At 69.1% G+C, this 26,804-nt stretch overlaps 1 protein-coding gene across 3 annotated transcripts in view; it reads right to left on the bottom strand.

Annotated features, from left to right (window-relative positions):
• Positions 1–26,804, bottom strand: part of FMNL1 (formin like 1) — a 56,283-nt gene that overhangs the window by 9,601 nt on the left and 19,878 nt on the right. For 2 of the 3 annotated variants that reach the window (XM_089774048.1, XM_075911473.2), the window contains exons 3-22: positions 26,172–26,255; positions 24,174–24,247; positions 22,825–22,908; positions 21,245–21,385; positions 18,225–18,333; positions 17,609–17,685; positions 17,228–17,321; positions 13,613–13,687; positions 12,504–12,614; positions 12,079–12,228; positions 11,594–11,695; positions 9,637–9,883; positions 8,980–9,306; positions 5,884–6,008; positions 5,417–5,619; positions 4,775–5,009; positions 4,157–4,225; positions 3,442–3,522; positions 2,811–2,940; positions 2,534–2,697 (exon numbers count right to left, since the gene is read on the bottom strand). In XM_089774048.1, the coding sequence (XP_089630174.1) occupies positions 2,534–2,697; positions 2,811–2,940; positions 3,442–3,522; positions 4,157–4,225; positions 4,775–5,009; positions 5,417–5,619; positions 5,884–6,008; positions 8,980–9,306; positions 9,637–9,883; positions 11,594–11,695; positions 12,079–12,228; positions 12,504–12,614; positions 13,613–13,687; positions 17,228–17,321; positions 17,609–17,685; positions 18,225–18,333; positions 21,245–21,385; positions 22,825–22,908; positions 24,174–24,247; positions 26,172–26,255 (2,682 nt within the window). The remainder of the gene's footprint in view (positions 1–2,533; positions 2,698–2,810; positions 2,941–3,441; positions 3,523–4,156; positions 4,226–4,774; positions 5,010–5,416; positions 5,620–5,883; positions 6,009–8,979; positions 9,307–9,636; positions 9,884–11,593; positions 11,696–12,078; positions 12,229–12,503; positions 12,615–13,612; positions 13,688–17,227; positions 17,322–17,608; positions 17,686–18,224; positions 18,334–21,244; positions 21,386–22,824; positions 22,909–24,173; positions 24,248–26,171; positions 26,256–26,804) is intronic. The other variant, XM_089774049.1, reaches the window with a different exon arrangement.

The following is a 26,804-nucleotide window of genomic DNA, read 5'->3' as shown; positions in this document are numbered from 1 at the left end:
CTGCAATGAGTCAGCACCAGTAGGAAAGTCTGAACAGAGAGGCTCGGAAGGGTTTGTGCTCAGAGGGAGGCACTGACTTTAGGAAGAGCGCTACTAAGCAGCAGCTGACATCTTTGCTACGGCAGAAGGACCAGTGGGCAAGAGAGCGGCTCCACCCGATGCCGAGGATGCTGTTGCAGAAGAAATTAGAAAGCAGTAGGCATTGAAGAAAATGGAGCTGGAACAGGAGAGGGCCCTGGCCGAGATACGTGGAAAGGAAAAGGAAGCGGACCACACACAGCGAATGGAAGAGCTGAGGAAGGAGCTCCAGATACTTAGGCACCACAACAGGTACAGCAACCTGAGAACCCACCCCCACTTGCCAACAAGAGTTGGGAAAGGATCTGTCCCTTATACCAGGAGAACGAGGATATTGAGGAGTTTTTGGCCACCTTTGGACGTATTTGCAGCGTGAACCAGATCCCCTGACCAGCGCATGCCCGTCCTGATGGCCAGACTGACTGGCAAGGCCAGGGAGGTATTTAATGACCTGGGGGAGGAAGAAGCTTTAGACCACAGGCGGTTTGAAGACTCTGCACTGAAACGGGTCAGGGTTACCCCCGAATCTCACCGGGTTAAAGTTAGGAACTTTCAAATGTCCAGTGATTGTACCTGTGTGGAGAGCGCTCACTAGCAGATGGGCTTTGTTAAAAAGTGGGTTACGAGGCCTAAAGCAAAGGGGAGCTATGAGAAAATGCTGGATTTGATCACATTGGAGCAGTTTCTGAATGTGCTGCCTGAGCAGGTCAGGGCGGCTGTGTGTGATCGGGAGCCTGAGTCGGTCCTACGGGCTGCGGAGTTTGCAGACACCCATACCCAGAACAGGGCGCGGGACGGGCACAGACCCCTTGGGGAGATGCAGCACCTTTTGCCACAGTTTAGATGAAGGGAGGGGTTCGGGAGCAGACTCAGCCCTGAATCTAACAAGGGAGCTCAGAGAAGCCCCGAAGACAGGAGTGCTCACCCCACGGATAAGCAGGCCAAATGTGGCAGATCTGGCCATGTAAGGCCTGAGTGTCCAGACATAAAGAGCAGCCGGAGGCCAGCAGCTCCTGGCCGTTCCATAAGCAGCAACTCTATGACGCCACCCTGAGTCCAGTTGTGAGCACTGCAGTGGCAAACGTTAACCCAGTAACCTACGGAGGTGTGGGGGAAGGCACTGAGCTCACCCAGCATGTCGGGATTGAGGCGTGGAAGGGCAGCGAACAGTTCATGGGGGAGGCGAAGGTCAATGGGGTCGAATGTAGGGGCTGGCGAGACCCTGGCTCTGATATCACAACAGTTAAGGGGCACCGGTGTGATGTAGTGGGGGGTACCTTGCTGGTTGCTATGCTGGGCGGTGGGTTGTGAGTGACCCCCACTGGCTGCTGGCTGCAGCACGGCCCAGCAGGGCCGGGGAAGAGTCATTATGCAAGGGGGCTTCCAACCTGTCTGACGAGTTATCTCCGAGGGAGTGGAACAATGGGAAGAAGGGGAGTGGAGCCCTGGCTGGGGGCAGGGCTGGAAGTGAGTGGGTTAGTTTCTGTCTGGGAGCATGGAAGAGACAGCCTAGGCAACGGGCTGGAATTTAGGGGCCCAGTCTCCCCCATCTCAAGGGGGGGCTGAGGCATCGTAGGCCTGCCCTGGAACCAGATTACATCTGGGCTGGGCTGTATCCCAGGGAAGCAATAAACTCCCTCTATTCTACTGGCTGGTGGAGTCTGTCCGTGCCATTACGGGGGCGCAGGAGACGGGAGAACCTCAATGCGCCGTCACACCTAGTGAAACCGGAAGACGTGTTGCCTGGGGAGTGTGTGACATTAATGGCCTTGTCTGAGTACTCGGTGAGCCTGCCAGTGGTTAAAGTCCATCTCGAGTGGGGGGGTTTAGGGGGCAGGTGTTGATGGCTGTCCAGGATTTGATCCCAGCTGAGGTCTTGGTGGGGAATAACATAGTGGGTGTGCCGCACCGGGAGAATGCGGTAACCAGGTCAGTGAAAGAAGCTGTCACAGTCACCAGCTGTGTGCCTGGTGGTAGGTGAGGTTGGGTTCTATAACCCCTCGCCCGGGGCTGTTGGGGCACAGATAGAGCTGGGGTGTCAGAGCGGTTTTGCTCGTGAGGCTTGTGGCTGGCCAGGCTGGCAGCTGCAGCGCTCGGTGCTCCAGTCAGGGGCAGTAAGGAGCCCCGAATTTGAGCAATTCGCCCTGAGCAGACGCCCTCAGCTGCACTCAAACCCGGCCTGGTTTGTCACACCCCACCTGCATCCTTTCCAGCACCACCGGCGGGCACCAGCCTCCCAACCAGGCCAAGAGCCACCCCGCCCCCGGCCTGCGGAGACCCGAGCCCTGGGCACCCTCAGCCTAGCCCCCCGCCCACCCCCCAGCCTGCAGAGACCCACTGACCTGGGCACCCTCAGCCCAGCCCTCCCCCCACCCCCAGCCTGCAGAGACCCACCCCCCTGGACACCCTCAGCCCAGCCCTCCCCCCACTCGCCAGCCTGCAGAGACCCACTGACCTGGGCCGTCTTGCTGTCCGTCTGCAGCTTCTCCATCACCTCGGTGTTGGCCTTGAGGAAGTCCTTGAGCACCTGGCTGTCGTCCTGCCGCATGAACTCCTTGCGGGTCAGCTCCATGCCCCGCTGCAGGGCCCTCATGTCCTGCACCGCGCTGTCCAGGGACACTGGGCGGGCAGGGGAGAATGGCGAGTGAATGGGGATCGGGGCCTGCTCCCTGCAACTTCCCCAGGGCTCGGCCTGGCCTGCCTGGGGCGCCCTGCACCCGGCCGCATGCTACCTGTGCCCGCCTTGTCCAGGAAGTGCAGCTCCGTGTGGAAACCCGTCAGCCCGGGGTACTTCTCCGCGACCACCCGCACGATGTAGTGCAGCAGCGTCTGCCGCCGGTCCGTCGACTTCATCTCCAGCAGCTGCGGGGCACAGTCAGGCTGGGCTGTGCCCGGGTATTCGCGCCCAGCGCCCCCCCCAGCGCCCCCCCACACACACCTCGGTCCCAGCGCCCCCCCAGCACCCCCCCCCACACACCCCGGTCCCAGCGCCCCCCCAGCACTCCCCACACACACACCCTGGTCCCAGCACCCACCTCTTCACCCCCAGAGCCCACCCCCGACTCCAGCACCCCCCAGCATCCACACCCAGCCACCATCTGCCTCCCTACCCCTCAGTGCCTACATCCGTACCCCCCATATTCCCCCACCCCCCAGTGTCCACAACCAGCCATCACTGTCTGCCCCCCCCCACACACTGCTGGATTTCCTCGCTGGGGGGGCCAGACCTCAAGCTGCCAGCTTCCCCCCACCCCACGGCATGGGAGCTTGGGGTTCTCCCCACAGTACTCCACAACCTGCTGCTTGGACCCCCCACGACCAGCCACAGCAGGTGCCACCTGGGGGGGCCAAGCCCCCACCTACCGCGTCGAGGCTCTGCAGCCGGAAGCCGTAGGCCGCCCCGCGCTTGCTGCTGTTCGTGTAGTTCCCGAAGGCCAGGACAATCTGCGGAGAGACAGCCGGTAGCGAGTGCCGGCAGCGCGGCCAGACCATGGCTCCCACGGGCAGCCAGTGGGGGCCCCCAGTGGGGACCGGCCTGTCCTCGGGGCAGATGTCCCGCACCCTGGGCTGGCAGCCCGACACCAGGCAACTGGCCGCAGGACGGGCTGGGGGAGGCTTCTACCAAATTAGACTCTGCGCCCAGCCCAGCCCCTCCCCAACCCAGCCAGCCCCCCAGCCCTGGGCTCCCCAGCCCCAGCCCCCCAACCCAGCCAGCCCCCCAGCCCTGGGCTCCCCAGCCCCAGCCCCCCAACCCAGCCAGCCCCCCAGCCCTGGGCTCCCCAGCCCCAGCCCCCCAACCCAGCCAGCCCCCCAGCCCTGGGCTCCCCAGCCCCAGCCCCCCAACCCAGCCAGCCCCCCAGCCCTGGGCTCCCCAGCCCCAGCCCCCCAACCCAGCCAGCCCCCCAGCCCTGGGCTCCCCAGCCCCAGCCCCCCAGCCCTGGGCTCCCCAGCCCAGCCAGCCCGCACCCCAGCGAGCCCATCCCGCTGCCCAGCCCCCTCCGTCTACCCACCCACCTCAGCCTGAGCTTGTGCCCCCTGCCCCAGTCCCTCCTCCTCTAGTCCAGCCCAGGCCCCTCACCTCCAGGATCTGGCGGAGCTTGGTGGAAGACTTGAGAGAGATGGAGGCGGCGATGAGGGCGTTGAATTGCTGCAGGCAGGGAGAGGCGGGTGAGACGCCCCCCCTGGACTGGCCCAGCCTGGCGCAGACGGGCTCCTGCTCCCCGCACACCAGCCCCCCGGCCAGCACGAGCCCCCCATGCAGGCCCCACCCAAGAGTCTCCGAGCCCCAGGCATCCCAACCAGGGACCCCCACACCACCCGGGGCTGGGCCCCTACCCCAGCCCAAGACCAGCATCCCCGCCCTGAGCGCACCACGACACCCATCCCAGCGCACCCAGGCAGCCCCAGACCCGCTCGTCCAAAGGCCCCGGCCCCAGCCCCCGGCCCTGGGCCCTCCCAGCCCCCTGCTTTGCTGGGCCAGCCCGGAGGCGAGCGGCCCCCAGTGCACGTGACGGCTCAGGAACTAGCGGGAGATGCCCCAGGGCCCACTGGGCAGACCAAGCCAGATCCTCGGAGAGCAAACGCCCCCCTTCCCCACCCTGCCTTTCCCTGGGGCCCGCTGGCTCCTCCGTCCCCAAGGCCCCACGAGGCCCGGAGGAGACACAGGGGGCGCGGGAGGGCCTGGGGCGGCCCCTACCGGCATGAGGAGCTGGGCGGTGTCGCTGAAGTTGCCCAGGAAGGTCATGATGCTCATGCGCTCGGCCAGGCGCGGGATCCGGCTGAACTGGAGCATGAAGGCGTCCTCGTCCGACAGCTCCTCCGGCGGCCGCTGCTCCTTCTCGTACTTGCGGATCAGCGTCAGCTCGTACTCCGTGGGCACGAAGCGCTGCAGCAGCTCCAGGAAATCCAGGCTCAGGCCCTGCAAGTCGTACCTGGGGGCCAAACGGGCCAGGGCACCGAATCTAAGGGGCGCCTCCTGCTGGGTCCAGGGCCCCGCTGCGTCCCTTCCTCCTTGGCTTCCTGGCAACCTTCCCCCCAGCAACAGCTCCCTGCTTCGCAGCCCGCCCTCCTGCCGCTCGCCCCCCCCTCTGCCCTGGACCCCCCCGATCCTCCGCTTCAAACCAGCCTCAGCCAGCAGTGCCAGATCCCACCCCTGCCTGGGCTCCCAGCACCGGGTCCTGGACACAAGGCCGACAACCTCAGTTCTGCAGAGCCCTGGGCCCCTTCCCCCTCTCCCCTCCCCAGGGGAATCCCTGCCCCGGCCCCTCCTCCCACCGCCCCGCCAGCCAGGCTCTGCCCTCGCCCCCCCCCACTCCCCAGCCCCCGGCCAGGGACCCACGTCTGGATGGCCTTGCAGATGCCCTCGGTGCTGAGGCTGCTCTTGCGGAGTGTGATGGCCAGGTTCTTGGCGCGGTTGGACTCCATCAGCGTCACCTTGCTCGGGGCCTTGGGAGCAGCCTTGGCCTTCCGGGCACTGATGTCCAGGCTGGGGCCCTGCGCCTTCGTCTTGAACTGCTCCTCGAAGTCACTCATGTCCAGCTCCTGCGGGAGGGGCGCGACAGAATGCAGCTGACAGCTGGCGGGCGCGTGGGCGGGGAGCCATCACCGGGGCTGGGCTGCAGCCAGTGACCGGGCAAAGCTCCCGGCGCTGAGAGCCCCTCTCCAGGGTGCTGAACGGCTCCGTCCAGCCCCCCGGGCAGGCAGATCTTCCGGCCGTGTCTGACAGCCGGGGCGGGCTGCACCCAGGGCTTGTGCACCAGCCGTCGGGCAGGTGCCAGGAAGAGGGCCTGGGCCAGGCAGCCTCACCTGAAGGACCTTCTCGTCGTTGAGCTCGTGGAAGATGGTCCCGTTGATCTGGCTGGGTTTCAGGGCCACCCAGTTGAAGATGGGCATTCGGAACTTGGTCTGGATCGGCTGCTTGATCCTGACGGCTGGAACGGAGAGCGGTGTGGGCCCGGCAGCACAGAGCCCGCCCGGGCCCCAGGACCACCGGGACCTGGCAGCTTCTCCAGCCCCCCGGCAAAGCTGGGGCGGCTTCCTCATGCTGCCGCCGGCCCAGTGCACCATGGGTGATCTTTGCACCCAGCCGGCAGGCAGCCAGGTACCGGGCTAGGCAGCCAGGGCCCCGGCGGGAATAACCAGGTACCGGGCAAGGCGGCCAGGGCCCCGGCGGGAATAACCAGGTACCGGGCGAGGCGGCCAGGGCCCCGGCGGGAATAACCAGGTACCGGGCGAGGCGGCCAGGGCCCCGGCGGGAATAACCAGGTACCGGGCGAGGCGGCCAGGGCCCCGGCGGGAATAACCAGGTACCGGGCGAGGCGGCCAGGGCCCCGGCGGGAATAACCAGGTACCGGGCGAGGCGGCCAGGGCTCCGGCGGGAATAACCAGGTACCGGGCGAGGCGGCCAGGGCCCCGGCGGGAATAACCAGGTACCGGGCGAGGCGGCCAGGGCCCCGGCGGGAATAACCAGGTACCGGGCGAGGCGGCCAGGGTCCCGGCGGGAATAACCAGGTACCGGGCGAGGCGGCCAGGGTCCCGGCGGGAATAACCAGGTACCGGGCGAGGCGGCCAGGGTCCCGGCGGGAATAACCAGGTACCGGGCGAGGCGGCCAGGGTCCCGGCGGGAATAACCAGGTACCGGGCGAGGCGGCCAGGGTCCCGGCGGGAATAACCAGGTACCGGGCGAGGCGGCCAGGGTCCCGGCGGGAATAACCAGGTACCGGGCGAGGCGGCCAGGGCCCCGGCGGGAATAACCAGGTACCGGGCGAGGCGGCCAGGGTCCCGGCGGGAATAACCAGGTACCGGGCGAGGCGGCCAGGGCCCCGGCGGGAATAACCAGGTACCGGGCGAGGCGGCCAGGGTCCCGGCGGGAATAACCAGGTACCGGGCGAGGCGGCCAGGGTCCCGGCGGGAATAACCAGGTACCGGGCGAGGCGGCCAGGGTCCCGGCGGGAATAACCAGGTACCGGGCGAGGCGGCCAGGGCCCCGGCGGGAATAACCAGGTACCGGGCGAGGCGGCCAGGGCCCCGGCGGGAATAACCAGGTACCGGGCGAGGCGGCCAGGGCCCCGGCGGGAATAACCAGGTACCGGGCGAGGCGGCCAGGGTCCCGGTGGGAATAACCAGGTACCGGGCGAGGCGGCCAGGGTCCCGGCGGGAATAACCAGGTACCGGGCGAGGCGGCCAGGGCCCCGGCGGGAATAACCAGGTACCGGGCGAGGCGGCCAGGGTCCCGGTGGGAATAACCAGGTACCGGGCGAGGCGGCCAGGGCCCCGGTGGGAATAACCAGGTACCGGGCGAGGCGGCCAGGGCCCCGGCGGGAATAACCAGGTACCGGGCGAGGCGGCCAGGGCCCCGGCGGGAATAACCAGGTACCGGGCGAGGCGGCCAGGGCCCCGGCGGGAATAACCAGGTACCGGGCTAGGCGGCCAGGGCCCCGGCGGGAATAACCAGGTACCGGGCTAGGCAGCCAGGGCCCCAGTGGGAATAACCAGGTACCGGGCGAGGCGGCCAGGGTCCCGGCGGGAATAACCAGGTACCGGGCGAGGCGGCCAGGGCCCCGGCGGGAATAACCAGGTACCGGGCGAGGCGGCCAGTGCCCCGGTGGGAATAACCAGGTACCGGGCTAGGCAGCCAGGGCCCCAGTGGGAATAACCAGGTACCGGGCGAGGCGGCCAGGGCCCCGGCGGGAATAACCAGGTACCGGGCGAGGCGGCCAGGGCCCCGGCGGGAATAACCAGGTACCGGGCGAGGCGGCCAGTGCCCCGGGGGGAATAACCAGGTACCGGGCGAGGCGGCCAGGGCCCCGGTGGGAATAACCAGGTACCGGGCGAGGCGGCCAGGGTCCCGGCGGGAATAACCAGGTACCGGGCGAGGCGGCCAGGGCCCCGGCGGGAATAACCAGGTACCGGGCGAGGCGGCCAGGGCCCCGGCGGGAATAACCAGGTACCGGGCGAGGCGGCCAGGGCCCCAGTGGGAATAACCAGGTACCGGGCGAGGCGGCCAGGGTCCCGGCGGGAATAACCAGGTACCGGGCGAGGCGGCCAGGGCCCCGGCGGGAATAACCAGGTACCGGGCGAGGCGGCCAGGGCCCCGGCGGGAATAACCAGGTACCGGGCGAGGCGGCCAGGGCCCCGGCGGGAATAACCAGGTACCGGGCGAGGCGGCCAGGGCCCCGGCGGGAATAACCAGGTACCGGGCGAGGCGGCCAGGGCCCCGGTGGGAATAACCAGGTACCGGGCGAGGCGGCCAGGGCCCCGGCGGGAATAACCAGGTACCGGGCGAGGCGGCCAGGGCCCCGGCGGGAATAACCAGGTACCGGGCTAGGCAGCCAGGGCCCCAGTGGGAATAACCAGGTACCGGGCGAGGCGGCCAGGGCCCCGGCGGGAATAACCAGGTACCGGGCGAGGCGGCCAGGGTCCCGGCGGGAATAACCAGGTACCGGGCGAGGCGGCCAGGGCCCCGGCGGGAATAACCAGGTACCGGGCTAGGCGGCCAGGGCCCCAGTGGGAATAACCAGGTACCGGGCGAGGCGGCCAGGGTCCCGGTGGGAATAACCAGGTACCGGGCTAGGCAGCCAGGGCCCCAGTGGGAATAACCAGGTACCGGGCGAGGCGGCCAGGGCTCCGGCGGGAAAGGCCAGGGGCAGGCTCCTGGGTGTGACGGACCGATGGCCTGACCCAAGTGGATTTCCTGGCCACCCCGAGGCTGTCTGAGGCCGAGGGCACACGAACGGGGACGTCCCTTGCCCAGGGTGAGCGATGCTGGCCCAGCGATGCCTGCCCTGTGGATCACCAGGGGCCCGGCTCCCCACGGCTCTCTGCCCCTCAGCCCAGCGCTGTGCTCTGGCTCCCACCGGCACACGCCCTCCAGCACCGACTCCGCTGTGTCCCAGGACTCACCTGAACTGGCCGCTGTGCTCGGGCCACCGTCCCCTCCAGCCGGCATGCCCAGTGGTGGGGGCGGAGGGGGAGGGGGGACCGGGCCATCCCCCCCCACCAGGGGAGGTGGTGGTGGGATCCCGCCCATTGGAAGGGGCGGGGCAGGAGGAGGGGCATCACTCGCAGGAAGGGGCGGGGCTGGAGGGGGTGTGGGTGGGGCTTGCTGCTGGGAAGGCGGGTTGGCGGAGCCGGCGTCTTCACCGTGGGGCGGCAGCGGGGGCGGCGGAGGAATCGTCTGGGCGGCAGCCGGGGGCGGCAGTGGGGGGCAAGTGGAAGGAGATGGGAAATCTGCAAGGAAAGCCGGAGAAATGTCACCCCCCCGCCAGCAATGGAGAGACCAGCTCAGGGGCAAGGCAGTGCCCCACTCCGGGCCTCAGTTTCCCCATTTGCACCATGGTGCTGACCCTCCTTCGCAAAGTGCTTTGGGGCCCCAGAGGGAGGGGCAGGGGCAGTGCTGGTGCCTGTCTGGGGCCCGGCCCCAAGGCCCGTGTGCACCGTCAGACGAACACGCCCTGGAGGCGTGTGGGGTGGGACATGGCGACCCGGCGTTCGGTCTGACCCCAGGGCAGGCTCCAGCCCCAGGGTGTCCGTGGGAGCCCCCCGCCTCCCCCAAGGTACCTGTGCTGGTAGCGGTGGAGGCTTCTCTGGTAACCATGGGGACTGCTGTGGTCTCCATGACAACAGGGACAATCTCGATGGCAACGTCTCCCTCCGGCCCACGCAGGATCCGGACGAGCCCCTTTTCCTCCAGCTCCGCCAGCTTCTGCTCCAAGGCCGAGGGACGGGCGCCCGCCGGCCTGTGCGGCTGCGGTGGGGGTGGGGGCGGGGAGGAGCCGGCGCGGCTGCCGGCCTCGCTGAGCTGCTCCTGGGCGGACACAGGCAGCGCGTCGGTGCAGGGCCCCCAGGCCGAGGGGCCCGACCCCCTGGAGCCGGCCGGGCCGCGGGAATCATCACGCCTGGGCAGCCCCTCGGCACCGGCTGCCGCCCACAGGCCCGCAGGGGGGCTGCTTGGGAAGGAGGCAGCGGCCTCCCGCCCCCGCGAGTTCTCAGTGCGGGAACATCCCCCGAGCACCCCATGCCCAGAACCAGCTCCCTGCCCCCACCCCGGCCCCCCCCCCACCCGCCCCACCCCCGCGAGTTCTCAGTGCGGGAACATCCCCCGAGCACCCCATGCCCAGAACCAGCTCCCTGCCCCCACCCCGCCCGCCCCACCGCCCCACCCCCGCGAGTTCTCAGTGCGGGAACATCCCCCGAGCACCCCATGCCCAGAACCAGCTCCCTGCCCCCACCCTCCCTGCCCCCCCCCGCTCCCGCCCCCCCCCCACCGCCCCGCCCCCGCGAGTTCTCAGTGCGGGAACATCCCCCGAGCACCCCATGCCCAGAACCAGCTCCCTGCCCCCCCCCCGCCCCACCGCCCCGCCCCCGCGAGTTCTCAGTGCGGGAACATCCCCCGAGCACCCCATGCCCAGAACCAGCTCCCTGCCCCCCCCCCGCCCCCCCCACCGCCCCACCCCCGCGAGTTCTCAGTGCGGGAACATCCCCCGAGCACCCCATGCCCAGAACCAGCTCCCTGCCCCCCCCCCCGCCCCACCGCCCCGCCCCCGCGAGTTCTCAGTGCGGGAACATCCCCCGAGCACCCCATGCCCAGAACCAGCTCCCTGCCCCCCCCCCCCCCCGCCCGCCCCCCACCGCCCCACCCCTGCGAGTTCTCAGTGCGGGAACATCCCCCGAGCACCCCATGCCCAGAACCAGCTCCCTGCCCCCACCCCGGCCCCCCACCCGCCCCACCCCGCGAGTTCTCAGTTCAGGAACATCCCCCAAACACCCCATGCCCAGAACCAGCTCCCTGCCCCCCCCCCGCCCCACCACCCCACCCCCGCGAGTTCTCAGTGCGGGAACATCCCCCGAGCACCCCATGCCCAGAACCAGCTCCCTGCCCCCACCCCGGCACCCCCCCCCACCCGCCCCACCGCCCCGCCCCCGCGAGTTCTCAGTGCAGGAACATCCCCCAAACACCCCATGCCCAGAACCAGCTCCCTGCCCCCCCCCGCCCCACCACCCCACCCCCGCGAGTTCTCAGTGCAGGAACATGCCCCCCCCCCCAAGCACCCCATGCCCAGAACCAGCTCCCTGCCCCCCCCCGCCCCACCGCCCCACCCCCGCGAGTTCTCAGTGCAGGAACATCCCCCGAGCACCCCATGCCCAGAACCAGCTCCCTGCCCCCCCCCCCCGCCCCCACCCCCCCCGGCCTCCCCCCACCCCGCCCCCAGCTCCCTGCCCCCACCCCGGCCCCCCACCCGCCCCACCCCGCGAGTTCTCAGTGCAGGAACATCCCCCAAACACCCCATGCCCAGAACCAGCTCCCTGCCCCCCCCCGCCCCACCACCCCACCCCCGCGAGTTCTCAGTGCAGGAACATCCCCCGAGCACCCCATGCCCAGAACCAGCTCCCTGCCCCCACCCCGGCCCCCCACCCGCCCCACCCTGGGCCCCACCCCGCGAGTTTTCAGTGCAGGAACATCCCCCAAACACCCCATGCCCAGAACCAGCTCCCTGCCCCGCCCTCCGGCTCTCACCCTGAGCGTCTCCAGTTCACGGCGCGCCTGGCTCAGCTGCTTCTCCAGCGCCGCGATCTTGGCCAGGGACTCGTTCTCCGTATCCTGCAGCTTCTCTGTGAGCTGCGAGAGGAGCCGGCCTCAGCGGGGCGAGGCCAGGGCACAGCGTGCAGAGGGGAGGTGCCGCTGGCACAGCCCCGGTGCCAGGCATCCAGGAGCAGGGTGTGCAGCAGACCCTGCTGGGAGCCCCACCCACGAGTGGCCCGGCGTCCCCTCCAGGTGCCAGGGGTTGGGACCTCCTGGCCCGGGGCAGCAGGCCCAGCCCAGGGGAGCCACTGGGCTAAGTGACAGTGCCAGCCCCCGGGCTGATGGAGCTGCCGGTGGCGGGGGGCTCGCTCTCTACCCCCGGCCAAGAGACGGACGAGCAGGGAGCCCGCTCAGCCTTGGCCAGAGCGCACGGCCACACGGCCACCGCCTCGCTCCCTGCCTGCTGCCCAGGCCCTCACCTGCCCCACTTGCTCCTGGAGGTCCTCCAAGTGCTCCAGCACGGCGTTCTTGGTCTCCGTGTCCTCCAGCAGGGCGCTCACGTCGAAGATGTTGTCCAGGTAGGCCTGGATCTGCACCTGCAGCTTGTCGCTCTCCGTGTGCCGCAGCCTCTGCCGCCAGACAGCAAGGGCTCCTGGTGAGTCGGCCCGGCCCGTAGCCCTGCCGGACGCCCACTGTGCCCGCCCAAGGCCCCTCTGCCCACCCGCCTCCCGCTGCTCTGGAACGGGGCTCAGGAAGGGGACCCCCGTTCTACCCCATCCCAGCACTTCCGGGTGGCCCGGCCCATGACCCACACGGCGTGCGCAGATGAGGCCTGGGGAGAGGGCCCCGGCCGTGGGGCAGGGCACCCAGACCAGCTCCCCTCCCGCCCCCCAAGCAGCCTCACCTCCAGATACTCGTCCAGCCCCAGGTGCGTGAACTCGTACTGCAGGAAGACGCGGAAGTTCATGTTCTCCACCGAGTGCACCACGATGTTGATGAACTGCATGCAGGCCACCTGCCGGGGAGCCGGGGTTAGCGCCAGCGCCTCCCACAGCTGGGCCTCCCTGCCCAGCCTCCTGGGACCTTGCCGCACGGCGCTGCGCCCTGCCCGGAACCCGGCAGCAGCGGTACGGGCAGGGCCCGGCGTTCCCCGGACGAGCCGCTGCAGAGGGACCCAGGCCAGCAGCCGAGGCGTGAACCCGGCGTCCTGCCGCCCGCTCCAGCCCTGCCCCCTGCGTTCAAGCCGGCGACGTCGCCGACTGGCTCGGGGGCTAAACCCGACCCCGGTAAACCAGCTTCTTTCCAACCCAAGTTGCATGTTTTCATTTCCCCCGTGAGAGGAAACCCCCGAACAACGGCCCCAGCCCCGGCTATCGCCAGCCGCCGCGCGTGCACCTGTGCTGAACCGCTTCGGCGCCAGGCTTCTCCGGGCAGCCGCCTCCGCGCGCTCAGCCCCAAGAGCGTCGCCCGCTTTGTCTTTCCAGCCACGCCTTGGGGGCGGACACGAGGGAAGCCCCCCCAGCGGGGCCCAGGGAAAATCAAGCCTCAGACACCCATCAGTGGGGCTTGCGGCATTTGGGGGGCCCCCGGCGAGCTCTGGAGACCCCCAGGCTGTGTGGGGCTTGGCTCCGATCCACTGCCCCCTAGTGCTTAGCTGCCTGTGCACAACAAAAGCCCCCTTCCTACTGACGGGAGATTCCCTTCGTCGCTGGGGCGCCAGAGGCCTGGGGCAGGATTGCAGTCGTTCCTCGGCACCCCACGCCTGGGCTGGGCAGGCTGACGGCTGCATGTGACACTCTGGACCCACCCGCGGGCGGCAGGACGTGGCCCCTTGGCGCCGGTGGAGAGGAGGGGCTGCAGACAGCGCTGTCCTGCACTAAGCCGACGGGCAAACCCGCCCCCTCCACACCACACAAGGCCCGAAGGCGCAGGGAGCGGCCGAGCAGGGCGGACGGTTTGGGGTGGGCCGGAGAAGGAGCTGCCTGGCCCCACGTCCGGCCCCCGCGTGCTCACCATGAAGTCAATGTTGCTGTCCTCGTTCCAGAAATACTCCATGAGCCTCTCGAAGCGATTCTTCTCGCCGCAGACCTGTGGGCAGGCCAAAGCGCTCAGCACGGGCAGCCTCAGGGTCCCTAGACACCGCCCCCCAGGGCACTGCCCTAGACGCCGCCCAGCGACTGCCCTGCTGGCCACGGGGCATGAGACGGGCGCGCCGGGGGCACGTGGCAGTCTGGGCGGGGGGCGCCGTGACGGGGTGAGGTCGCAGAGGAGCCCTTGGGGGTGCCTCTGTCACGGGCGCATGTGCACGTCAGTGCGCCCCAGAGCAGTGCCCCTCGCCCCCATTCCCCGCCCCCGTGCGGGCCCCTCGCCCCCCATTCCCCGCCCCCGTGCGGGCCCCTCGCCCCCATTCCCTGCCCCCGTGCGGGCCCCTCGCCCCCCATTCCCCGCCCCGTGCGGGCCCCTCGCCCCCCATTCCCCGCCCCCGTGCGGGCCCCTCGCCCCCATTCCCCGCCCCCGTGCGGGCCCCTCGCCCCCCATTCCCCGCCCCCGTGCGGGCCCCTCGCCCCCCATTCCCTGCCCCCATGCGGGCCCCTCGCCCCCCATTCCCCGCCCCCGTGCGGGCCCAGGCCTCACCACAGCGTGTGCCAGCTCCGAGCCCACGAGCCCTCGGCGTAAACCCCCAGCCCGGTGCAACTGAGATCTCCAGGCACCCAAAGGCAGCTGGGGATTGGGGTGATTCCCCAGGGCGCCTCCAGCTCTGCCTCCTGGCTGCACTAGTCCAGTTGGTCCCAGGCCCCCCCGCCCCCCGCATGGGGCCCTGCCCTGCGCCCGGCACCCAGGCACTGCTGCAGCACAAGCCAGACTCTTCGATAACAGCTGGGCCCAGGCTGGAGCCTCGGCACCTGGTGTCACGTTGCTGAATTGGAGGGAAGCAGCCAGATCGCTGGTGCACCCCTAGGTGGGGGTGTTGGCCCCAGAAATTGGTGTGGGGGGAGCCATGTGGGGTATTGAATGGGAGATTATTGTTTGTTGATCTTATGTACGCTATTTATGTGAGTGTATAATGTCTGTGTGTGTAGGTAGGAATCTGTAATCTGTGTGGAAGCTGAATATTTCTGTGAATGTGGTTAAGCATGGCTATGGACAGGCTGATTAGCCAGGCCCTGTGGAACAATGGCTCTCAATAGGCTATGGACACACCCAAAGAATGGGATTTGTCACCTGAGGGCAGCCAGCAGGGAACATAGAGGTTGGCCTCTGACCAGGTGACTTGCTGCATACAAGAAGAGGCCAGGAAGGGGATAAAAGAGGCCATGTGGTCGATGCCATTTTGTTCTCAGCTCAGCACTTCATCCCAGAGGCAGCACTGCAGGGATTGAAGAGCCTGGAAGACCTGTGAACCCATCCTGATCGTAGGATGTGCAATAAGAACTTTTTAACCAGCAGCTGCAACATCTCTGCTAGAGCCTGCATCGAGAACTGGGAGATTCGGTGCATGTAACGTACTGTACTTTAATAACCTTACTCTCAGGCTTTTCTTTCCTGTAATAATAAACCTTTAGATATAGATTCTAAAGGATTGGCCCAGCGTGATTTGTGGGTAAGGTCCAGAGGGTAAATTGACCAGGGATCTGTGGCTGGTTTCTTGGAACCGGACAGAACTTGTTCGGGGTAGGTGGGATTGGGTGCTAGGACCCCCCACCTGTGTATGAGGCCCGGGGCCATCTGGGGCACGGATATTGCTGGGGTGTCGGAGGGGTTTTGCTCGGGAGGCTTCAGGCAGGTTGCTGAAGCGCTCGGTGGGACTGGTGTGTGACCTGTTTGGAGAGGTCACCAGTCGGGGGCTGTAAGGAGCCCCGGATTTGAGCAATTCGCCCTGAGCGGACGCCCTTAGCTGTGCCCAGACATGGCCCAGTCTGTCACACCTGGCCACTAGCGACCAGGCTGCCCTGCGGGGCTGGGAATGGCAGCGACCCAGAGGGGAGGGGAGGCCTGCAGGGGCCAGGCCTGGGATTGCAGCGGCAGGGAGGAGGCGGGGAGCTCGGCGGCGCAGCCCCGGCCGTGAGTCGGCAGAGGCCCCAGTGCAGGGCACGAGGCGGCATGAGCAGGGAGCGGGAGCCCAGGAGACCCACAGGGAGCGTCTGAGCCCAGCATTCTCCTGGCTTCAGCCCAGCCCAGCCCAACTGCCCCCCCCCCAGGTGCTGCAGCTCAGAGGGGCCCGCGAAGGCTAAGAACAGCCAGACGGGGTCAGACCAACGGTCCATCCAGCCCAGCGTCCCGTCTGCCCACAGTGGCCAGCGCCAGGTGCCCCAGTGGGAGGGGACACAACAGGGAATCCTCACACGATCCCTCCCCTGTCACCCCCTCCAGAGAAACAGAGGCCAGGGACCCCAGTCCTACCCAACCTGGCTAATAGCCACTGATGGACCTAACCTCCATGAATCTGTCTAGCTCTTTTTTGAACCCTGTTAAAGTCCCAGCCTTCACTACATCCACTGGCGAGGAGTTCCACAGGTGACTGTGCGCTGTATGAAGACGAACTTCCTTTTATATTTTAAACCTGCTGCCTGTTCATTTCATTTGATGGCCCCTAGTTCTTATATTGTGGGAATAAGTAAATACCTTTTCCTTATTCGCTTTTTCCACACCAGTCATGATCTTATCGACCTCTATCCTATCCCCCTTCGTCTCCTCTTTTCTAAGCTGAACAGTCCCCGTCTCTTTAATCTCTCTTCATACGGGACCTGTTCCAAACCCCTCAGCATTTTTGTTGCCCTTTTCTGAAGCTTTTCCAGTGCCAAGAGATCTGTTTTGAGATGAGGCGACCACGTCTGTAGGCCGTATTCGAGATCAGGGCGGACCATGGTTTTAATGATTCCTAACATTCTGCTTGCTTGTTTGACTGCCGCTGCACGCTGAGTGGTGTTTGTAGAGAACTAGCCACAGTGACGCCAAGATATCTGTGCCTCAGTTTCCCCATGTGCAAGAGGGGCGAGTACCTGAGACATCCCTCCACAGGGTTTGCGAGGGACTGAATATCAGTGCCAGGAAACCCCTTGAGCTGGTTGGTGGAAGGGGCTACTGTGGGCGCCGCACTGTTCACTAGTGCGAAGGGCAGAGGTTGCACAGAGATGAGAAACCCTGGCGAGGCCACGCTCCACATGCTCCTGCCCTGGCCAGACCTGACCCAATCCATGTGGGACCGCCCCACGCCCCACGCCCCGGCCCCACGCCCCGCGCCCCACGCCCCGGCCCCACCATGCCCAGCACCTCAGCCCAGGGCCACCGCTTTAGGAATCCAAGTGAGCAGAGCCCCAGAAGGGCCACGGGGCACAGCCCATAGTGGGGGCAGGTGCCTGGCAGGGCCGTAGCAAAGCAGCACCGAGGGGAATGGGCAGAGGCTGCTCCGTCGGAGGGGTTACATTTCCCCGGCTTGCCACGTCCCCTAGTCCAGGCGCGTCTCTCCTCAGGCCTGACCCGCACAGCCCCAGCAGGGAGCTGGGGATCAGAGAAGGCAACTGAGGCAGGGGAAGGGCAGGGATTCCCGGAGCCGCATGGAGAGTTGCGGTCAGAGCTGGGTCTAGGAGGCAGGAGTCCCCCGCCCCATCCCCCACCCCAGGCTCTGACCTCCTTGAAGTTGTCGAAGGCAGAGAGGATGATGTCGTGTCCTCCTCGGACCAGGCACACGGCGGCCAGCAGCTCCAGGACGAGGGCTTTGGTCCTGCAGGGAGAAGCGCGGGTCGGACCGGAGCCTGCTGCCACGGCCACGGCCACGGCCACGGCCACGGCCACGGCCCTCCTCCTGCGCCCTCCGCCACCCGCCCCTGCGCCCTCCCCCCGTGTCACACGCCCCACCCGCCCCTGCACCCTCCCCCGCCGTTCACCCTCAGCTCCCCCACCCCCGGGGGCATGTGCCCTCCTCAACTCCCTCCCCTGCACGATGCCACCGCCGGGGCGGAGGCCACGGCCCCACGGCCTGTCTGGCGGCGCCGGGCCCGGGCAGCGCACCTGGGGTTCCTGTTGTTCAGGCTCAAGGTGATCTCGTTGACACAGGCTGGGTGGTTCATCACCAGGCTGAACCCCGACTAGGGGAGAGACGAGCGTTAGCCTCCCCGCCCCGCCGGTGCCCTTAAGGCAGAGCCCCCTGGCCTGCCCCCGCGGGGCCGGAGCGAGCGCAGCCAGGCCCGTCAGACGGGGCCGGCGAGGAGCAGCCGATGCTGGGGCAGAGCAGGAGCCCAGGCCCAGAGCCAGGACTCGGGAGGGGCTGGGGCAGGAGGGAGAACACAAGGGAGGGGCGCGAGGGGGGCAGGGGACATGGGAGGGAGGCTGCTCAGCCATGAGACTGTCGGGTCTCAGGCCCCCCCTCCGGTCAGCGCAGCCCAGCGCCCCCACCCAGGAACCCCCCTGTCCGTGCCGGCCCCTGGCCCGGGGATGAATCCAGCAGCTGCGCCCAGGGGGTGCCCAGCAGGGCCGCAGCCTCCTGCCGCCGGGACCCCGCAGATTAACTGCAGGGGCCAGTGGCCACTGCTCCTGGGGCCTCTGTGCCTGGCCCAGCAGGGCCCCGGGCTGCGGCCGAGCAGGGAAATCCCGGAGCCCCCAGGCTGCCCCCCGCCCCCAGCCCCACCTGGTAGTTCATGATGGCGCGCAGGCACATGATGCAGACGTGGACGTCGTCCTTCTGGCTGATGAGGCGGGAGTTGCGCAGCGCCTTCCTGCTGGGCGCCGGGTGCAGCCTGCGCCAAGGGGAGAGCGGGTGAGGCGGGGCGGGGGCGGCCGAAGCTCCGGCAGGGCCTGGCTCAGGCCGGCAGCAGGGCAGCCCCGAGCCACCCACTCCCGCCCGGGGCTGGCGTGGGGTCGGGGCCGGGCGTGCGGCGGGCGAGCCGGGGAGGTGCTGTGGGGAGTCCAGGGGGACCTAGGCCCAGGGCTGGCGGGCCGGGCACTGCGCTTGCTTGGGCCCGCGGCCCCGGTGCACGGCTGATCTCGGGGGCTGCGGGAGGCTCACCGGGGCGCGCAGGAGGTCACAGGTGGGTTACTCTCCTGCTCGCTCCAAGGGGCGCTGGAGGGAAGGCCTGGGCGCGCCTGCGGAAAGAGGGTGTGGGCCTGCTGGTTCAAGAGGCAGCAGCTGAAGGAGGATTAGGCCTGCAGGACAGGAGGGAGAAAGAGCTTCACGGGGCTGCTCCCTCCTCCCGGGCCCAGGGCGGGGGGGAATGGGGGGCCGGGAGGCCTCGGGGCCCTGCAGGCGGCAGGGGAGCAAGGCCGGGCCGAGCGCTCAGCATCGCGGGGCCGGGCCTGGATCCTGCTGGGCTTCACGTCTGCCTGCAGCCTGCTCCCTCCGCCTTTCACACCAGCCTGTCCCTGATGTCCCTGCCCTGCCCGTCCCTCCAGGCCCGCCCCGCCGAGGGACGCCACCAGACCCAGCGAGGGGCTTTCAGCCAGCACTCCCGGGCTGGGTTCCTCCCGGGGCAGCCGGGAACTCGGGAAGTGCCCACGAAGGGCGATCTGTGCCCTGGGCCCGAGGGGATCGACTCTGGTTTCCACGGCAGCCTTGTTAACACTCCTGGGGGGCATGTCCAGCTCGGGCTCCACAGGCCGACGCAGGCCCCGCGCACCACAGCCCCGGCGGGCACCCACTGCACCCAAGGGAGGACGCGCTGGGATACTGCCCCTGGCTAGACAGGGTCCCACAGGATCCCGCTTGCCCCATCCCCTGCGCTCGGTCGGCCCCACGGGGTCAGACTCTGGCTCCCCCCATTGCTGGGCTGGCCCCACGGGGTCAGACTCTGGCTCCCCCCATTGCTGGGCTGGCCCCACGGGGTCAGACTTTGGCTCCCCCCATTGCTGGGCCGGCCCCACGGGGTCAGATTCTGGCTCCCCCCATTGCTGGGCCGGCCCTACGGGGTCAGACTCTGGCTCCCCCCATTGCTGGGCCGGCCCCACGGGGTCAGACTTTGGCTCCCCCCATTGCTGGGCCGGCCCCACGGGGTCAGACTCTGGCTCCCCCCATCGCTGGGCTGGCCCCACGGGGTCAGACTCTGGCTCCCCCCATCGCTGGGCTGGCCCCACGGGGTCAGACTCTGGCTCCCCCCCATTGCTGGGCCGGCCCCACGGGGTCAGACTCTGGCTCCCCCCATCGCTGGGCTGGCCCCACGGGGTCAGACTCTGGCTCCCCCCATCGCTGGGCTGGCCCCACGGGGTCAGACTCTGGCTCCCCCCATTGCTGGGCCGGCCCCATGGGGTCAGACTCTGGCTCCCCCCCATGGCTGGGCCCCACGGGGCCACAGGGGAAAAGCCCGTATCCCTGAGAGCGCACAGCCGGCAGGAGCAGCCCAGCTGCAGGCCAGGGCACCGGTCGTACAGCGAGGCGGGAGCGCCCTGCGGGTGAGCAGACGGCAGAGCCAAATCTCCCCCATCCCAAGAGCCTGGGCACCTACCGTGAGCCGCGGCCCGAGGGAAGCGTGCAAGAGAAGACTGTGGTTAGAACATGGGAGGGGCGGGCAGGCTCAGAAGCGTCTCCCATCAGCAGGGGCCGGAGCCAGCTGGGTCCAGCTCCTCAGGGCCCACTGGTCCATCTCCCCTTGTCTCAGATCCCCACGTTTCACCTCAGCCCTGGCCTGAGCTAGCAGCTACCGGGGACCGAGGCCCATCATGGGACAGGCCTTGCCCTGGGGCACACGGAGAGTCGGGGTGGGGGGGGAATGTGTCAGCGATCAGGGCAGGAGGCTCAATTCCCTGCTCTGCTACCGACTGCGGGGTGGCCTTGGGCACAGGGCTTAGCCGTGCTGCCGGCACTGGATGGGAAGGGGGGAACGGCCCTGCGCTGCCTCATGGGCGCCACGGGAAACGCACGAGCCGAGGCCGGGGGCACCGGGAAGCAGCTGCAAGCGACTCGCAGGAGCACAGCCTGGGTTCCTGGCGCTAGGCCCCGGCACTGGGCAGCCTGTGCCTCCGCCTGCTCTCTGGGTCCCCCAGCTCCAGCTCTGTCAGTTACGGGGGCGGTTTAGAGCCCCCAGCTTGCCATTTACACAACCGGCCTTCGGGCTAACATCGGATCAGGGCAGGTTTCGTTGGTCCTCTGGTGGCTACAGCCCGATCCTGCTGCAAGGGCCACTCAGCCACAGCCAACACACGCAGCACGAGGAGCAGCGCTGGGCATCTCTCTCTCGGTGGTGGGTTTGACAAATATTATTGTTGTCGTTGCAGTTTTAATTGTAAAACCTTTCAGCCAGCTCCACTATTCAGCTCTCTCTCTTCCCTGGCACCCAGCAAGCCACTAGCCTCAGGCACATCCTGCAGCATGGAGTGCCACAAGTTACAGATGTGGTATGCTAGTGGGGAGAGGGGCGGGTTCCTCAGCTCAGCAACTCCAGACTGTACTGGGCAACCTGCCAGCGCCCTGAGCCAAAGCTGTGTGTGGAGTTTGCTAGGAGGCCATGGGGCAGTAGGCCCACGGGCATTCCCACAGGGCGGGGCTGGTGTGTGCATGGCTGTAAGTGTTCCCCTCTGGGAGGGGGGTGCCTGGCCCGGGGCAGGCAGCCCACGGGCTGTGCTAACATCAGGCCGGACGAGGACTCTTGCAGCCAGAAGAGCCAGGCCCCGAGGGCTGCCCCTTCTCGACAGCCTCCCCGCCAGCGGGCTGCGTGTTACCTGACAGTCATGTGCCTTGTCTTGGAGGAGCCCTGAGTGGGGGAGGAGGAGTTGCTCTTGCTGAGGTCCTCCATGGATCTGTCAGGGGACTTGCCCTTGTCGGAGCCCGGGCTCCCGTTATCTGCGCTCTCCATGTTGTACCTGGAGACAGCACGGTCAGGTGAGGCCGGGTGTGAGCGGGATCCCGGCCCGCGGGGGAAGGGCAGGCCCAGCACGGAGCCCGGCCACAGGAGGCCCCACGCGAGCCGGGGCGGGCGGAGACGGGCCCGGCCAGCCCCTCAGCCCGACGAGCCCTTCCCCCGCGTCCTGCTGCCCCCGGGCGTGCGTGGCACCGGGGGCCCAGGGCTCCGGGAGCACACCGTCCAGCGTCCGGCCCTGCAGGCGCGGGGCTTTGAGGGAACTCAGCCTGCCCGCGGCAGAGGGTTCAGCACCCAGGACAGGGACAGCCACGGGGCCGGGGGAGGGGAACTGCCTCCGCTCATGGGGCCACGTTTGCTAACGGGCTGCGGTTTCCTAGATCGGTTTTAAAGGCAAACGGGACCATCTACGCCGGCCGTCCCGCCCAGCCCCGGCCATGGACCCTCCCCAGGGCCCTGGCACCCGCCAGAACTAGAGCCCGGTTCTCAGCCCCGGAGCCAAAGGCCCCCGCAGCGTGCACTACCGCAAGCTCTCAGCCCCAGCCCACGCAGCCACGCTCGCCCCTCCGCCGCAGCTCGACGAGGTGGCCTTTGCGGCGCCACCCGGGCCAGCGGGGCTGCCGGCTCTGCGTTCCCAGAGCCTGGCCCACACGCCCCCGCGATGCTCAGGGTGCACGGGGGCAGGGGACAGGACTTCGCTCTACATGGTACCGAGACGCTCAGGTGCTTGTCACGCTGCCCGGGGGTCGGGCGCCGCCCATGGCAAAGTGCCAGGATGGAGGGAGCTTTCTGGAGGAGGGGGCTGGTCCTGAGTAGCCCCTCCCAGGGACGGAGAGTTGATCCTCCCCCAGGCAGGCTGTTCCGCTGGTTAATCGCCCTCCCGGGAGCAATTGGCCCCTCCCTTCCAGTCACAACTTGTCTGGCTTCCCTGGGGCCTCACGCCACCTGCCTGCTCCATCCCAGAGCCCTCTGCTCCTGGGCCTGCTCCTGCAACCCCAGATCCCGCCGGCCTCCCGTGGGGAGCTGGGGCATCCGCCCCACCGCTGCAGGGGCCAGGTTCCTGCAGCCCCCGGCCACCCCAGAGTGTCGTGTGCCTGGCCAGGGAAGGGCGTGTGGATATCGCTTTTCACAGTGAAACGTGCCAGGGCAGACCGGCCAGCCAGCGCCCCACGGCCCCCCAGGCCGGGCGCTGCCCCGTCTGTGGCTCTTCTCCGGCCTTCCTGCGCGCGGGGCTGCCTCCCCTGCTCACCGGGGGCCCAGAGGGCGAGGGGCCCGGAGTCCCGCCCCGGAGCTGGCAGCGTGGCCCCCTGGGCAGCACGCTGCTCCTGCAGGTCCCTGGCTCTGGGTGGGACCCGCTCACAGCCCCCCACTGCTCTGCGCGCGGAGGAAAGGGCAGGGCAAAGTCCCGCCAGCCCCCCTCCCCCGGGCTCAGCCATGACTCACGTGAGGGCGCACTGGGCGAAGGCGAGATAATCCAGCAGCACGTCCAGACCCTTGTTCTCCTCGCTCAGGAACTCCTGGACCCAGCTGGCGGAGAGACGGGCGTCAGCCAGGGACCGACAGCCCAGCTGCAGCCTCTCCCCCCCCCTCGGCTGCGCTCCCCCCCTTCCCTTTGCTTCCTCTCCAGGTGCCTCCTCGCCCAGGCTGGCGCTCTGCCCCCCCCCGCACCTCCCTCCCAGGCAGGAGCGTCCCAGCCCTGCGGCTACCCCCACTTGGCCTGAACCCCGCTGAATGGGGAGCCCTGCCCCGCACGATCCCAGCGCTCCCCCCAGTGAGCTAGGTCACAGCCGAGGCAGCCTGGTCCGGCCCGGTCCGACATGTCTCCAGGCTCACTCCCCATCGGGGCCCGGCCATGTGGTTGCACCCCCAGGGACAGCCAGCAGTACCTCCGCGCCCCCCCCCCCGCACAGCCGTCCCAGGCTCGCTGCTCCAGGGGGACTTTGGCCCTTTCCTGAGAGCTCTGTCCCACCCCCAAAGCCTCCGCGCGCCCCCCGGACTGCTCAGGCCATCACTGCCTCTCCGTCTCGCAGCCCCATGGTGGCTCGGGGACATGCCCAAGGCCAGGCAGGGAGTCTGTGGCAAGGCTGGGAATTGTCCCAAGTCCCAGAGCCTGAACCCCCCGACCTGCCTTGCTGCTGTCCCGTCAATCCCCCCGCTCGCCCCCCACCCCATCTGCACGGGGAGAAGGCCCAGGTGCCTCTCTCTGCCTCTGCCGCTCTGAGCCGTCATGGGCGCCATGGGTCAGCCCCAGCCCCACGCTCAGGGCGGGGCCCTGCCCCATGCCCAGACCACAGGATGGCCGTTCCAAGGCCGCGCCGGGGGAGATTTAGCCTGATGCACTGCGGGCCGCGGTGGCCGTGCAGACAGGTCGGATCCCGAGAGCCGGGAACGTCGGCGCCCGTGTGGACACGCGCAAAGGGAGAGCCGCTGCCCCCGACACGGCGATAGGGGCAGCCGAGGGAATTTCCCGTCTCGGCCCCGCCCTGCCCCGGGCCGGCAGACAGCCTGGGGCCCACGAAATCAGGAGATGGCTGCCGGGGAGGCAGCCCCGTGGCAAACCCATCGCTAGCTCCCCCGGGGCACAGCCCGGCAGTGACCGGCCCAGACCTCGGGCTGGCTGGAGCAGGCAAGAGCGCAGCACCCCTTGCCCGCTCGCTCCTGCGTCGGCCCCCTCCCAGCACAGACCGACAGCCCCAGGGCACGGGCCCCGCCCCGGACTGAGCCCCCGGGCTGGGAGCGGCCCCCCGAGGGCGACAGGCCCGTGCCGGCGCCCGCGACCCGCACACACTCACCCGATGTAGTTGGTGCGCAGCGAGATCTCCAGCTCTCGGAGCACCTGGGTGGACTCCTGCACTCGCCTCTTGAACTGCGGGGCAGACAGGCCGGGGGGTCAGGCAGACCTGCAGCCTCGCGGCTCTTCTGCCGCAAACCAGCCGCTAGGCCAGCGCGCCCCAGCGGCCCTGACCCCGCCCCGCTGCAAACGGGGACTCTAGCGCCCGGCCCCTCAGCGCCCCCAGGCCTTGGCAGAGCTCCGTGTTCCCAGCACCCAAGCGACAGGCCCCTGGCTACTGCTGCCTGGGATGGGGGAGCCCGGGGGGGTCTCGCTGAGGGGGACGCTGACGTGTGGAGAGCTGGGGACCTGGCTCCCACGAGGTCAGAGCGCGGGGAGGGGCGCTGGGGGCGGGAGGGAAAGGGATCGGGGGAGGGGCGCTGGGGGCGGGAGGGAAAGGGATCAGGGGAGGGGCGCTGGGGGCAGGGGGGAAAGGGAGGGGGAGGGGGAGGGGCGCTGGGGGCAGGGGGAGGGAGGGAGGGCAGCGGGGGAGGGGGTGGGGGCGGGAGGGAAAGGGAGCGGGGGAGGGGCGCTGGGGGCGGGAGGGAAAGGGAGCGGTGGAGGGACGCTGGGGGCGGGAGGGAAAGGGAGCGGGGGAGGGGCGCTGGGGGCGGGAGGGAAAGGGAGCGGGGGAGGGGCGCTGGGGGAGGGGGCGGGAGGGAAAGGGAGCGGGGGAGGGGCGCTGGGGGCGCTGGGGGCGGGAGGGAAAGGGAGCGGGGGAGGGGCGCTGGGGGCAGGAGGGAAAGGGAGCGGGGGAGGGGCGCTGGGGGCGGGAGGGAAAGGGAGCGGGGGAGGGGCGCTGGGGGCGGGAGGGAAAGGGAGCGGGGGAGGGGCGCTGGGGGCGGGAGGGAAAGGGAGCGGGGGAGGGGCGCTGGGGGCGGGAGGGAAGGGAGCGGGGGAGGGGCGCTGGGGGCGGGAGGGAAAGGCAGCGGGGGAGGGGCGCTGGGGGCGGGAGGGAAAGGGAGCGGGGGAGGGGCGCTGGGGGCGGGAGGGAAAGGCAGCGGGGGAGGGGCGCTGGGGGCGGGAGGGAAAGGCAGCGGGGGAGGGGCGCTGGGGGCGGGAGGGAAAGGCAGCGGGGGAGGGGCGCTGGGGGCGGGAGGGAAAGGGAACGGGGGAGGGGCGCTGGGGGCGGGAGGGAAAGGCAGCGGGGGAGGGGCGCTGGGGGCGGGAGGGAAAGGGAGCGGGGGAGGGGCGCTGGGGGCGGGAGGGAAAGGCAGCGGGGGAGGGGCGCTGGGGGCGGGGCGCTGGGGGCGGGAGGGAAAGGGAGCGGGGGAGGGGCGCTGGGGGCGGGAGGGAAAGGCAGCGGGGGAGGGGCGCTGGGGGCGGGGCGCTGGGGGCGGGAGGGAAAGGCAGTGGGGGAGGGGCGCTGGGGGCGGGAGGGAAAGGGAGCGGGGGAGGGGCGCTGGGGGCGGGAGGGAAAGGGAGCGGGGGAGGGGTGCCAGGACTCCCCTCCTATGTCTCTGAGCCGGGCAGCTCAGCCGGCCCCTGACCTCACCGGAGCATCTTTCCCAGGGATCCCCCCTGCCTGACGCCCTCCCCAGCCCACCGGTATCCAGCCCCACCCCCCACGAGGGGCCCTCGGCCGTTCCCCGTGGCCCTGGGCTCCCAGGAAGCCGAGGGGGCCGGGCTGTGACTCAGGCAGCCCCCCCAGCCCAGCCCCCCTTCTGGGTCCCGACCAGGCGTCTCTCTCCTGGCAAAGGGAGCCGCTTGCTGCGGAGGCTGCCGCCCGATGGGCCCCTGGCCCCAGCCCCCGGGGAGTTTGCTGCCTCCTTGAAGGGGTCGTGGCAAGGAAAGGGGCTGTCCGGCCAGACTCCCTCCCCCTTGGAGAGGGCAGCCCACCCACCAATGGCTCCCCTCCCCTTTGGGACACCCCCTCCCCCCCCAGCCTCGGCGCTGGAAGGGCCAGGAAGGGGAGGGGAGAACAAAAGGGGGAGGGTAAAACCAGCCAATCAGAAGTCACCTTTCTACCGACTCCGCCCGTGTCCAGGTAGCTCTTCAGTTTCTGGATGTAGGCAGAAGGGGGGTTCTTGACCTGGAACCGTTCCTGGGGGGGAGGGGGGAGACATTCAGGCCTGGTTCTCATACAGCCCCGAGCACTGGGCAGCCGCAGGGGTCTGTGCACAAGGGACAGCTGCGGAGGGCCAGGGAGAGAGCGGCTCAGGAAGCCCACGGCAGCCAGGTCGCCCCCACCCCCCGGGAACGGCCAGACCGCGCGCCGGCGGCTCCACGCAGAACCGACGTGCCGGGATCTGGGCGGGAGCAAGCGAACCGGCCGCCAGCCCCGTCCTCCAGGGCACAGCGAGCGGGCGCCCTCGGCTGCGGCATCACCCTGCCCCCCCGGACACCGGGCAGGCCCCGGGGATCCTCCCCCGGCAGCCACGGCCTGGAGACAGAAGCTGCCCAGGGCAGCGCCCTGCCCCAGACCACACCCCTGTGCTCTCTAGTCCAGCCTCCTGTCTCCCCACCCCAACCCCCATAGCCCTGAACAAGCGCTCTGTGGGCACCTCCCCATCCGCCCCAAGCCAGGCCCTGCCCACGGCCTCCGGAATAGTCCCCCTGCTTCACAAAGCAAAGAAATGAAGGGGGCTGCCCA

The sequence above is a fragment of the Pelodiscus sinensis genome, chromosome 29 (genome assembly GCF_052426305.1).
Source record: "Pelodiscus sinensis isolate ZL-2025 chromosome 29, ASM5242630v1, whole genome shotgun sequence".
In the NCBI taxonomy this organism is placed as follows: domain Eukaryota; kingdom Metazoa; phylum Chordata; order Testudines; family Trionychidae; genus Pelodiscus; species Pelodiscus sinensis.
The sequence above is the reverse complement of the archived record's forward strand: the minus strand, read 5'-3'. Positions and strand labels throughout refer to the sequence as shown.